This window comes from Rhea pennata, chromosome 1, assembly GCF_028389875.1.
Source record: "Rhea pennata isolate bPtePen1 chromosome 1, bPtePen1.pri, whole genome shotgun sequence".
Lineage (NCBI taxonomy): Eukaryota > Metazoa > Chordata > Aves > Rheiformes > Rheidae > Rhea > Rhea pennata.
Window position 1 is genome coordinate 94,234,273 of NC_084663.1, and position 14,214 is coordinate 94,248,486.

General features: G+C 39.6%; 1 protein-coding gene across 3 annotated transcripts in view; it reads left to right on the top strand.

Moving 5' to 3' along the window:
* The window catches only part of ST3GAL6 (ST3 beta-galactoside alpha-2,3-sialyltransferase 6), a 42,262-nt gene that overhangs the window by 21,125 nt on the left and 6,923 nt on the right, over positions 1-14,214 (top strand). For all 3 annotated transcript variants that reach the window (XM_062595783.1, XM_062595792.1, XM_062595801.1), the window contains 5 exons: positions 342-445; positions 1,782-1,845; positions 7,706-7,801; positions 9,385-9,571; positions 10,648-10,785. In XM_062595783.1, the coding sequence (XP_062451767.1) occupies positions 342-445; positions 1,782-1,845; positions 7,706-7,801; positions 9,385-9,571; positions 10,648-10,785 (589 nt within the window). The remainder of the gene's footprint in view (positions 1-341; positions 446-1,781; positions 1,846-7,705; positions 7,802-9,384; positions 9,572-10,647; positions 10,786-14,214) is intronic.

Below are 14,214 nucleotides of genomic sequence, written 5' to 3' on the forward strand. Positions count from 1 at the left end.
TCAAAACAGAAGTTATTGGTTGTGTTACTGGACCACAGCTTCTTTCAAATGTTCTAGCTCATGGTATAAACTTCTTCAGTGCATGTGACTTTAGTGAATCTGTATAACTTACACTACTGGAGCAATCTTTCACTTGCTACCTGAATTTTACATTATAAAATCTCCTTTTCTGTGACTCATTTGCTTTCCCTGTGTTCATGAGTTTTATCCTACTTAAAATAACCAAATATTATTGATTTTTTTTGAAGAAGAAGAAAACTAAGTGGTTGCATGAATTACATGGTTTATTTAGATATCTCATGTGGATTTTTGAAACTTTTTGCTTTTTTTCTCTTTATTAGTGTTGACAAAATATACCCGTTCCTGTGCGCTAATGATTTTATCAAAGTGGCAGAGTTCCATGGAAGTGATAAGTTTGAACTACCTTATGGAATAAAGAGAGCAGGTTTGTGTTCTGTGTGTACCTATTTTTTAAGTGTAAATACATAAATTATGTTTAGGCCACCTGAATGTCTAGGCCTGGTGTTGTTTATTCGCTGATGTCAATCCTTTAGGGGCACCTAGCAGTGACTTAGTAGGTTTATTTATTCCCTCTGATCTGGATCCTGTTTTTAACAAACACTACTTCAAGATTGCCCCTCTGAGCAGAGAAACTCCAAAAAAGCAGGAGTTTGGGGGAATGGCATTTAAATTTTGCTTGCATTCATGTGTATATAGGCTGGAGTATTGAAGATATTTAGCCAGTGCTCTGTTCAGTGGAGCATTAGCAGTGCTATGGGATTCGTTCAACACACCTAAGCTGATCAGGATCCAGAGTCCTACTGAGGACCGTGGCAAGTGTCCCCACCTTGAGGCAGTTATGTCGGCAGTGTTTCCCCTTTGCAAGGATAGCCCCTTTAGCCAGAGGAGGTGTTGATGTGGCTGCAGAGGGTAGTCCCGCCCTTACATGGCTATGCCCATGCAAAGTGTTGCCTAGTAATGCCTACTGCCTGCCTTGGTCAGCCACAGTTTAGACTGGGCCAGAGACTGAAGTGCCTTGGTCACCCTTCTGAAAAAGGTTGTGAAGTCAGAGTGACTTCAGTTTTTAACACTGAACAGTGCACCATTTTAGTGCCCTTGCGAATCTGGGCTTTAGCCTCTTGCTTTGCCCTCTGTGTAACCAAGGTGGTGCGTTTTCCTGCACCTCTGGCGTTGCAAGCAGGAAAAACACATCTGAGAATGAGTCATTCGGATCCTGTTGCAATGAGAGGTTTAGAAGTGTCAAACAGCTGCAAGTTTACTGAGGGAGGACTGAGAAGATGCCTTTGTCCCTCTTTGCCGGTTAGCACAGACTGGTTGGATGAATTCTCCAAAGAAAGGTAACATGGTTACTCTCCTTTGGCTGTGTAGCCCCTCCTCTTGGGTCAAGGCTGCATCTCTTTCAGCTGAAGGCAAGTAGAAGGCAAAATGAAAGCCAGTTAAGGCACGAGTCTTGGAAACTCCTCTAATATTTATTTGTCTGTAACTGGGAGTTTTCGTATGCATATCCCATTCTGTGTTCCAACAAGGGGGTATTGATAGCAGGAAAAGCTCCCTGGAGAGGAGCTATGATAAACCTGGATTCCTTTGGCATCATTGATTCTAGCATGGTCCTAAATTACAAGTGTTCTTGAGTTCTTTGAGCACAGTGTGTAAAAGCAATTTTGGCTAAAAATGCTGTAGTCAGGATGGCATGCTTGTTTTTAAATTGGGAACCACTGAGTATTTTCATTAAAATCTTCTCTCTGCTGTTTGTTTTCTAGAGCAATTCTTTCGTTTAGCCCTTTCAAGACTGCAAAACTGTGGCCTGTCCAATGAAGATGACAGGTGAGATGATTATTTGCTAGTGATTTTGTTCCTGCATTTTAATGCTCAGTATTTACCTGAAAAACAACATCAGTGATGTTATGCTGGAGTTACACAAGTTAGCTGAGGTGAGAATTTGACCTATGGTGTCAAAGCGACATGCAGCTGATTCCAAGGTTTACATTAGTTTGGTTTTAAATGTATGTAGCACTAACATTCGAGAATAATCTTTCTGTGAAGTAACTTAAACTTACGGATTTTTTTCTAAGTGCCCTAGGAGTCTGCTAACTAAACACAGTGCCATCTTCCTTTAATGTCATTTTATACTCAAGGAAAATGAAACCACCCCCTGAAAGTGCCTACAATCTCCTCTTTCAAAGTCATTATTAGTGCAAACTAGTTTACTTCAACTGTCTCTTCAGAAAACATGTGAGGCGAGCAGTCATCAGTTTATGGCTGAACCTGTGCAGAATATAGCACAGAATGGAGCACACCCTAGGTAACTCACTTTCCATGTATTGTGTTGTCCTGTTTAAATCTCTTGGATAGAAGCCACTTCAGTCAGCCTTTTGATGTGTTTATTTTTGTAGGTAGGGCAGTAAGACTGGCAAATATACTAAAATGATGTGTTTATCAAGTGATGCAAATGAATTCCTAGATTTCTAGTCAAGTACATGGGCTGAGAACTTACCATATATCATGTTAATATGCAGAATAGCTAAGAGCTGGATGCAAATAATGATGAGGCTGGCTGTACTTGACTGTTTTAATCAAGGAGATCAAACAGAACATTATTGCTTCAAGTCAAATGCAAGGTTTTCATATTTAGTTAAACTTAGATGGAATATGAGCAAAATAATTTGTGTTCAGACTTAAGACTTATTGTGTTTTTAATATGTAGCTTTCCTGTCCAACCCAAGTGGGGTTGTTTTTGTTTACCATTTTGTTTACCTTTTCTACACCTTCCTTTCCCTGTGTTTAGTATCTAATTCTAGGATGTTCATATTTACTCTTACTAAGTTAAACCAAAAAACAAAACAACCCCCAAACTACCCTCTGTCAGGAGTGTGAAAATCAGAAAATCCCTTACAGAAGTGACCTACAAAGACTAGGCTAATCTGGAGCTTGAAGAAAGAGAATGCCAAATGTGCTAGAAATTCACTGACACCATAAGGTCAATGCTATAATTATCTTGATTGTAAAGTCAAGAACCTCGTAGTACAACATTAAATCTTTTAAATAAGTGTCCTCCCTATAGGTCAAAAGTAAAGTAATTGTTACTTAACCTTTGAATGTAGGTTCTCTATTCAAGATGCAGATATGTTTAGTCCTGAGAGATATGCTTCATTTTAATAAAAGTAATATATCTTAGTAGTACAAAAGCAAAATGAGAACTCTTACTACTTAATAGGTAGTAGTTTAAATGAATCAAAGGTAGAATGACTTCATATGATAAATTCTTTCTTAATCCATCAATATACTTGTACAGCATGGACAGGGCATGAATTGCTGTAGTAAGGAAGAACTTTTATATAAACATATAACTGAGATACAGTGGTTTAACAATATGAAGCACTTGGGGAAATAATCTCAGCAAAATTCTCCTGTAATTCTGTTGCTCTGTTATTAGGCAGTTCTGTATTGCTGCAACTTAATCTTGTTGGCACAACAGAAATATAAATTGAATTTCCCTGTAAACTTTTATTGAGGGGGGGTAGGAGAACTGCTTTAAAATATTTTCATGAATGTTAGGTGATATTAGTGTCAAACCTATGTGCGTGAGCTGTATTTGTATGCAACATCCATGAAACTCTACAAAGGATTTTTTTTTCCAAATAGTGCAGGTTTTCAAAGAAAGGTGGAATTCTTACTGTGTGAAAGTCCAGCTTTGCAAAACCTTTCCAAAGTGAGTTGTGTCATTGATTTCAGTGGACTTCCTTGTAGGAGAAGGCTTTTGCAAGCTAGGGGTGTATCCATAGAATACCTACTGAACACTCAGTCCACCTATTTCCTCATAGGTACTCAACTGGTGCTCTTAGGACTCTAAGCTTATCAGCAGTAAATTCTCCCAAATGCATTTACGCAGTAGTGAGTCAACAAAATGTGACCTCTGCATCCTTCTTTTACCGAATAACCTCAAAGGAAATAATTTGCATTCCTCAGCAGAATACTGGAGGATGGGGTGTATTGAAAGAGTTGAAGTCCACATCCTCCCCCCCCCCCACACACCCTCAAAGAAACAGTATTTCAGTGGAATGTGAAAGATGTAAGCTTTTTGACCTTTAAAGGCTCCACTTCCACTTAACAATGTTTTTCTTTTATAAGAGTGGGAAAACGTTTCTTTTAGTATTTCACCATAAACAAAATAAGCAAAGTGATGTTTGGTCTTTTGATTAAGAGGCTATTTCACATGGTGTGGCCTAGGGCAATGATTTCAGGGAGTGATTGAGGGATTACATTTAGTCTTTGAGATACATTTAAGGTATATACGGGTCCTGACTTAAACTGCATGATAACAGCAGAATAATCTTACAGTTCGTATGCATGCTCCTTCCCTGGTTATAGCTAAAGTCTTAATCTTTTTTCCCTTCCTCAGAATGTTGCACTGATGGTTGTAGGCTGGACCTTCCATCTGTTCTATTTTGCTTACAGCATGCTTGGTGTCATTTAAAGCCTCTGCATTTATTATTCTTCTCACCAATTTAGTGATCTGGAGGAGGGATGAGGGTTGTTTGCGTTTTAAATATGAAAGCGTTATGAAAAAGGAGACTTGGAGAAGTGGGGTTGATGAAATGCTCTGGGAGTAATAGTCTCCTGAAAACCAGTCTGTTTCATTTCTCTGATCTGTCGTATGTCTCAGTTTAACTTAAATATCTTCCAATGCAGTCTAGTCTTGCTACATATCCTTTATCTCCATTTCATACCTAGGTTTCCTTGAGATTATGTTCTGGTTTTTGGTGTGGTTACGCCTAGCCCACAGGTGTAAATGTTATCTATTCTCTAGTGCAAACAATTTTCCTTGGTGCTTATCACCATCTGTGGGACCTGTGCTATTGCAGACACAGGCTTGGTAGCATAACTAGAGACAGTTGCAAACAGGGTGGAGGGAGAATAATTCATAAGTAGCACATTAATGTGAGATTTCTTGTTTGAATTAGCATTATTTGACTTCCTGAGCTTGACAGAGATTGAAAGGTTGTCTCTGTAGTTTGTTTGACTGTGGTCAACATCAAGTATATTTAATCTCCTTATCGAATTAGATATTATTTCAAAAGCTCACATACCATTTCCCAAGTAATATTACTCAACTTTTAAGAAGTCATGAATGAGATCCGGACTGCATCAGTCAGTAAAGAGGAAGAGGCATTGGATTTGATTTGAGAGCAGCTACCCAGCTTCTGGACCTGCATTAACCTTGGTTGCCCAGCTGTAATGTCACATTTTTTTTTATCCACCCATGCCCTGAATACGTCCTGCTACGTTCCAGGTGTGCAGTACAAAGAGGAGAAAATGAAGAGCTGTTCAGTTTTACATCAGAGTTGAAGGTACCACTGCAATAGGTAGGGACTGATGTAGTGAAGAAGCTTTCTAAATATAGCTTCTGCCAAAAGTTGGAAAGTGCACAAGGAATCCCTTAAAACATTGCTGCAAAGGACACTTCCAGCAGTGCCTCCTCAGAGTAACTTTTTGGCTCCTTATTATAGTCAGAATAATATAAATCAACTGTAAAGCAGTCAACACTATTTCAATAATTCTGCACCAAGTGGTCAGAGATATAAAACAAAATATTCAGCAAATTTAGGAGTCATTTTTCTTGCCATTTATTCAGACCAGCAGATGACTTCCTACCTGATGTGTCAGACTGTGCCAGCCAGGTTCTCTGCAGCGCGCTGGGGAGGGCTGCTCTAGCCATGAGGTACTGCAGTGAGTTAGGGTGCCAGTAGCAGTTATTGTTTATATCTCATGCTAATTCCTAATTCAAGCAGCCATAAGGCTTTTGTGAGTTAAGAGGTTTAAGACTATTGAAACTTATAGCATGCTTCTATAAAAAACTGAAAAAGATGGAAAAATGATAGATCTATACACTAGTGTTGTTTTCAATGTCTGTCCCTCATTCTGCTGTCATCACTTACTGATAACCTTTTTTGTCCAGATTTCCCTTTTTTTCCCCCTACTTTCTCTTTACTGTTACTTCTTCATAGGCCAGGATCTTGCTTTGAACTCTATGGTATAGCTGTGAGTAATGAAGCATAATTCAGAAAAAGGGATATTTATGTTCCCTTCCTCCCACCGTAAATGTTCTAGGAGGTATATGTTCATCTGTGTACTTGCTCAGGAAATCTTAAAACTAGACTGAAAAACTAGTAGGAAAATGAATGGGCTGGAGCAATCCTGGAGTAGAGAGAAAAGGATTTTGTGGGCGTACTGGGGTAAGAGGGATCAACAGATTTTTAGCATTCTTATTTCTGAGACACCAAATTGCATGGAATTTCGGCATTAGCTCAAATGCTTTTTATGAACATTTGATTTTTGCTAAGTTGTTTGAGAAACACTGGAGAAAGGTATGCTAGCTTTTTTCTTGTCAGTCTGTCTTGAGAACTGTATTTAGCAGTGCTGGATTTTGTAGGACAGGTGCATATTGGTTTAGAGCTGCTTAACAGGCAGATCAAAAATTCTGTATGAAATGCAGGCAACTCCCTCTGCAGATGTGGCCCTGGAGCAGCAGATGAGAAGCTGACACCCCAGCTCCTCTTTTGAAATCATTGGTGGTTGTATGAAGAAAAGGAGTAAAGCACTTGTTCCCATTTCACCTTTTTTATAAGCTTTAGTTTGTCAGCTTTGGCTTTGGGCATAGGTGCTTTTCCCTAGCCCACATGCAGCAGTGCGTGACTACATCAGTAATTCTGCTGGAAATAGAGGGGACTGCTCTGCAATGTTGAGCTGTCAGTCAGTCTGGGCTGGAGCAGGCTGTTTTCATTCATGTTGAGTAATACTTTCCTCAGCTGAAGCCAGCTGGCCTGTCTGAGGAGGAAGTACTGCGCCTTTTATATAGGTTCTAGTGTTCTTTATGACGTGGTTTCTTGGTCCCTTCTAGCAAGAAATGGCATGTTGCCTTTTTCTTATGTGAAGAACCCTATGACCAGGATGCTGGGAGAGGATTTATCCTCCCTAAACTGTGAATGTGTCTGAACAGAACACGGACATTTTTTTTCCCCAGTGTTGCTGCTGCAACCAAGCTCGTGAACAGCTTTTGCTCCAAATTTAAAAGAAGCATTTTTCAACCAAAATGCTCGTGCTCTGAAAGAGGAGTTTGCAGTCTTACGTAGTGGATGTAAAACTTCCTTAAAGAGGCAAGGTTTCTGGAGTAAACATAGCAGCAAGCCTGTTTGTTCTCTTTCTAAAAGCAAAGCGCACATTTTACTAGCTTTCAAATAAAGCAGTGTAGAGCAAAAGAAACAACTAGAAGACCTGGGACAGCTCTTTGGAGAATTTTACCGTTAGAATTTCATTGCATAGGTTTAGCGTTTGCATCTATAGAGTACATTTCTTTTCCATATGCATTTTTAATATGTTCTAAATTCAAAAGGACTAGTTATTTTGATTGGATGTATTACAAAATGTAATTTATAGCTTCCTGTAAGTGTTGTATATGCTTAGTAATGCTGCCTAGTTTGTATCTAGTCATAGGAGAATGCAGTTGTGTATCAAGAATATCCCTCTGGTTATTTCACGATAATGCACACTTCCATCATTGTGACATGTTTAAATATATTTTTATAGTCCTATCAAATCAACTAAATATGCAGAAGGCAGATGTTTCGACATTGGTATTAATGATGTAAGTGAAATAGTGGATATTAAAGTTCTGCTTGTTCCGTAGTGTTTCCTGTCGAAGGTGTGTTGTGGTTGGTAATGGAGGAGTGCTTCGAAATAAGACATTAGGAGAGAAAATTGACTCGTACGATGTGATAATAAGGTAATAATATTTCTGCTTTTCATTTTCTGCGCATGCAGAGAATTACAAACATTTGTTTTCAGATGGTAGCTTTGGACTTCAATTATTATACATAAAAATGGATGAAAATTCCTGCTTTATATATTACGTAATGGATCATATGTTTATTTAAAGATAATTTTTGAAAGATTGATGTTACATAGACTGATAGATATGGAAGAGAAAAGAAGCCTAGGTGTGCAGCCTGCCTAGCCTACAGATACACACCTGCAAGGTGCTGTTATCAGAGATGAGTCTGAGCATGTGATAGCCTAGAGGCCTCTGCTTGCCCCTTGATGTGAAGCAGCATCCCAAACAAGTTTCCTCTGTAATAAGAAATAAGATACAACCACTTTCTCTTCTGCATAAACTGAGATGCCAAGTGATTAAATAGCCCTCCTGCCCGTAGGTATCCTCTCGGGTAACATACCTGACATCTCAAACTCTCCTTTCATTAAAATAGTTAAAGGCCCTGCTGCCACTTCAGTTTGTCCATTCTGAGATTGCGTCAACCTCATTTTTGTTACTTTGCCATCAGTTGTAATGCTCCTTTGTAATATCATTTCAGTATTCAAACAGTAGCATAAAAAGCCATATACAATACCTGGAATTTGACATACTTTTAAAAACATGCTGATAACCTGAAATGGAACATGCAGAATTCTTTAGTTGTAGCTCCTCTTATAAACTTAAAACTACAGAAAGTGATCCAGATAAAATCTTCCTCTTTAGGAAATTTTATTTGCATGACAGCTTTTTTTTATTTTTTGGGAAAGCGTAAAAGACAAAAAAAATTACGCTTCTTTTAATTGTAATGAAATGATGCAAACGAGCTCTGTAAATTATTTCTAAAGTTTTTTATATATTTGGATATAATCTTTGAATTCAAAAGCTCCTTGTAGATCTGTTTACTCTTCATGAACTGGAAATCCTTGCATAGATTAGTGTCATGCATTTAAATACCATTAGCTATAAATTCAAAACTGTTTCATTAATATAGTACACATTTGCTTTTTTATATCTACACATACATTTATATATATGTATGCATATATATATATATATACACAGACACACGTGTGCACGTATGCTTACACACACACAGTTGTATCAGCATCAGGAAGACAGTCATAATCTCTGTCCCCATATGCTGTATACAGTGAAGAATATTAAAACATTCTTGAATAACCTCTTGAATGATTTGGATCTAGACGCATGAATAGAACAATCAGGTGTTCTCCAAGCCAGATATTCTTTAGTCTTCTCCAGTTTCTGCATTGGAGCCAAAATCGGAAGGCCTTCTGCTTGAGTGATACATGATAAGCAATCATCTAATTGTATTCTAAACCATGTTGGCTATGTTCCTATATGTGCTTGATGTCTCTGGGTTAGAGGGCGAGTGCAGGAAGCGTCTTGTAATTGCTTATCTACCATGTAAAATGATAAATGATGTGCCACTAAACCCTTGTGTACCTGGATGTGCTGTCTGCCCTACAGACCACTGCACAGTAAGAATGGGTGTGTGGGATAGTCATTGTGATCTCTTGTCTGTCTGTCCTCTGCAGAATGAATAATGGTCCTGTTATAGGGTACGAAGACGATGTTGGGAGGAGGACAACTTTCCGCCTTTCTTATCCAGAATCCATCTTCTCAGATCCAGTCCACTATGACCCTAATACGACTGTTGTTCTCATTGTCTTCAAACCACGAGATTTAAAGTGGCTTTGGGAGATACTAAGTGGTCAGAAAATAGTGAGTTTAATTATTTATGCACTTCGGCTTGGCTTGCCACTCTTCTCTTGCATGTAGTGTATCTGTTCAGCATTTAACCTTAGTTACCCCAGCTGAGAGGAGCAGCAGATCTCCCAGTCAGTCTGTTCATTGTCCCTTTCCCATTATTTGCTTTTGTATTCTCTCTCACCTCACGGTTGATCAGTTCTTCATCCCAAAGCAGTTTTCCTTTTGGAAATATTTTTTTATTCTCTTCCTAGCACTGTTTCATGTTCTGGTGCATATGTCCTAGCCCTCCTGCTCAGTGGAATCATAGAATAATTTTGGAAGAGATTTTTCTCTGGAGGTCTTTAGCCAAACTCTCTGCTTAAAGCAGAGCCAATGTCAAAGTGAGGCCAGGTTGCTCAGAGCTTCATCTGGGCAAGTTTTGAATATCATCAGGAATATTTCCACAGCCTCTCTGGGCACCTGATTTGCTGCTGCCCCACCCTCATGGGGCAGAATTTCTCCTCATCTTCCCGCTGTGCACCTCTGAGGAGAGCCTGACTCAGTCTTTTCTATACCCTCTTGCCTCCATCTGGTTAATTGAAGATAGATTGAACAAACACAGCCTCCTCAGACAGATCTTACATGCCACATGCTCCAGCCTCCAAAGCATTTTAGTGGCCCTCTGCTGAACTGGTGCCAGTTTGACTCTCTCTTGTGCTGGGGAGCCCCAAACCAGTACTTGTGAGACTACAGCTGGACACAGTACAGAGTACTTAAGAATGATCTCATTTCTCTACCAGCTTGCTGTGCTCTTATTAATGTGACCAATTATGCAATTAGTCTTTGTTGCGTTGAGGGCACACGGCTGATGTCTGTTGTCCATCAAGGCCTCCAGGCAAGGTTTTCCAGGCTGTACAGTTGTGTGGGGTTGTTCTACTGCAGGTACACAGTTTGGCATATATATTTATTGAGCTTCAGGAGATTTGACCTTCCTTTTCTTCCTCAACCTTCTGCCCTCAGATTTCACTTTGGTTAGATATAGAGAAACTACAAAAGCAAAACCAATAATTTATAAAATTTGAAAATGTGTATTTGCTTGACCATTGCAGAGTGCTAAAGGCTTTTGGAAGAAACCAGCTTTGAACATGATATACAAATCTAGTCAAATCAGGATACTTGATCCCAGCATCACCAGAAAAACAGCATATGAATGGCTTCATTTCCCAACAAGGTTTCCCAAAAAGGAGGTAGGCTCTTTTTCTTTTGTCACTAACCTTTTAGTTGTGCACAACCAAATGTGTAGTCAGAATTCATTATCTTTTCATTATAATGGATTGTGTAAGAACATCTTTTAGGCTCATGCTGCGTGAGTTTGGGTTGAGATGATGCTCAAAAGAGACAGGAAAATGTAGTCCAGAAAGAAAGGGGGAGCATAGCCTTATATGCCAAAATCTCTCCTTATGGGTTCTTTTACAAAATTTGAAAAAGTGCACAAGCTTTGCAGCACAGCAGATCTGAAGAGCCTCTATATAAATATTAAGAAGTTTTGAATTATTAAATACATTTAACAACAAAAAACAACACAGAAAAACCCTGAAAGCCAGGAATTCTAACATTGCTGCGTTTTCTCTCTGCTGTGGGAGTAGGGAACAGGGCGCATACAGGATATTCCAGGCTTGCCCTAATGACGTGTCTAACTTCATTCTTGTGCTTGCTGATTTGATGCCAAGCATTGTAACGCACTAACCAACTATTTGGAGACAAAAAATACATTTCCGTCATTAGTTTCTGACTAAAGAGTGTTTTTGATGAAATGTAAGGCTTCAAGGAGACCTCCTCTGTGTAGTCCAGGCCTGACCATGCACCATTTAGTATAAAGGCTTGTACAGATACAGTTCTGTTCCCTATTCTGTTCGTCAAGATAAGTTACTGACAGGCATGGAAACTTCTGACAAGCTGTCACTGTGGAGTGTCTACTGCAAGCTTTTTTCTGGCTTAATCTTTCTACTATTTGTGGGAGTTATTTTTTGTTTTTTTGGGGGGGTGTTTCTGGGTGTGTGGATCTTTTTCTGTTTTTTAGGTTTTTTTTTTCCTTCTTTTTCAGTCTAATAGTGGCTTTGCCTCCCTTATTGACTCTCAAACTGGAATTCCCAGTTCAGCTGCGTGCTTGCAAAGGCTCTGTGGTATTTCACCTTTTCACGTGAGGGTAGGAAAAAACAACAGAGTAGTTGGGAGCCTAGTGATCTGCTAAAGGGTCACCAAATGCACAAGGCTTCCATGACTCCTGAAGTGAATCCCTTTATTTTTTTATTTTTTTTTATTGGTGTGTTCCTTCCTCAGTGGGAGTAAAAGTAAAATCAGTGCTGTGGGTGAGCCAGATGGAGATGTGTGATGTCCTGGTGGTCATGCAGAGGCAGAGGCTGCTCAGGCACTTTGGATAACATATGTGCTCTCTCTGCTCCTCTTCTGCTCACTGAGTGCCCCTGCTCAGAGCCAGAGCAGAGTATTGCAGTGCTTGGACTGCTTTCCCTGCCCTGCGTGTCCCATTTGCCCCATCATAGGGGCTCTCGCAGGTAGCAGCTGGTGAAACTCAGGTATACTTGTCCTCATTTTTCTCCCCATCTCGCAGGTGGTGAGCCATGGCTAACAGCCTGCACATCTGCAGACAACCGGCATAGCTGGTTGGCAGGGCACCCTTTTGCAGGATCTGCTCTGGAGCTGTCTGATGCCATGGTGCCTTCCTGGTGAGGGCTGGTCCTGCCAACCTTGTCCTGGGCTGCAGTCTCCTCTACCTGGAAGAGATGCTGAACACTGCTAGTGCTTCCCCTGCTCTCTCAGCCTTTTTCATTAAGCCAGTGTTACGTTCCATCTGTATGCCTTTGTGCATAGTCCAGCAAGCATTTTTATTTCTTTATTAACAAATGTGATGGTGGCAAGTGATCTGGGAAGAATAATTGCAAAATCAGATGTGCTGCCTCAGAATCAGCGAAGCCAAAATGTTATGCAGAATCATTCCAAAGCTCTGTCAGTTCCCACAAAATACGGCTGGCAGAATAAACTTCCTTACAGGTCTAGGTTCTCTAGCTGTTGTTAGGCTGTCTTTGATTCTGAGCTTTTCACTGATGAGCTTTGCTCTGCGGAACCCACTGAAAATCATTTTGCTTGATAGAGGCTTTCTCTTTCATAATGGTAAATACTGGTTTCCTTGAAGTTGTTGTGGACAAAGCAGCATGCTTAAAACATGACAATTTCTTTTAAAAGTAGTTTTGCTTTTTAATATATTCTTTTGAGGTGAACTTAATGCCTATGAAGGCCAATGTTAAACAGAGCTCGTTGTAACCTGTGATATTCCTGAGACTTCCAGATCACGCTTATCCTGACGTGTAACATTGCTGTTGTAATTCTGGGGACCTGTCTACTATGGACATTGTGACAGGTGTGTGACTTAAGTTTAAAATCTTGGTCCCCAGAGACAGAAAGTTGTTTTACTAATCAACAGAGCCCCCAGGGAACTATGTGCATTTTATGTTGGTTTTTGGAGTACTCTGGAGGTTGTATAAAGGTAAAAAAATTCCACCTAAAAAGTGATGGATCAATTCTATGATTTTTAATTAAGTTTACAGAGCTGATATAATAACTTTTTCCTGGGGAGTTGTTCATCTGTCATATAATACAAAAAGTTTTTTGTATCATCAAGCACATCTTCTTGCCTATGCAGAATTGTCCAGTACTGTTTTGCCCAGTTTGTTTTCAGAGGCAAGTGAACTGAGAACTTGAGTAAGAATTCAAGAAAGTACATGGTTTTTGTGCCCAGTTTTGATGTTTGACTCCAACTACTAGAAGTGTTTGGCTCCTTTGATCTCTGATAGAATGATTATTTTAGCAAGGAAGGATGTATGTGTCTGGAGATTTTGTCCATTTCTGTGAGGACTTTTTTCCCTCAACTTAATCATTTGGTCTAATGAAACAGATCATCTGTTAGTACAAACCTTACCTCGTTTACTTCCTTAAATCATTTTACCTACTGCTAAAACTGCAATGTACTTGGTCACTAGACAGGACAGGTGATTGCAGTTGTTGCAGTTGTTCTTTGTTCTTATAACAAATACTATTTTTCACTTAGGTGCTCTCAGTTTTGCCCAGTTAAAAACTGTTTATGACCTGCTCTTGATATCTTACTTTGCATTTACTTCTGAACTAACTTGCTATATGGAGAAGTAAGTAGTTTTATCTACAGTTTCATTTCTTCTAGTGGAAATAGCAGGGAAAGTGTATTCTTTTGGAATTTTCCTGCTCTAAAAAAGCTCAAATATCAGGGAGTTAATGCAGCAGTAGCATTTAATTGTTTTCAGCCTGGTTTCATAAAGAAATGAGATATGTCACATTATTCTGTTCATCTGTCTTCCTCACCTAGAAACCATTGAACCCATCTGCTAATTCGGTCAAATCTGACAGAGGAGGAATGTTCTCCAATGTATTGAAGTCTGACCAGTTTTGTGAAAGTAGGTTGCTAAGCAGAGAGACTTTAATGATGTCTCAGCTGATGGAAAGACTACAGTGTGGGCTCAGCTCTTATTAAAACCAGAGAATCCCAGGGAAGGCCAACATTGCAGGTGTGCTGGTCATGGAAAAGCCACAGGCAGTGTTTTACTCCCTGTGAGCCCTGAGGGGATCCA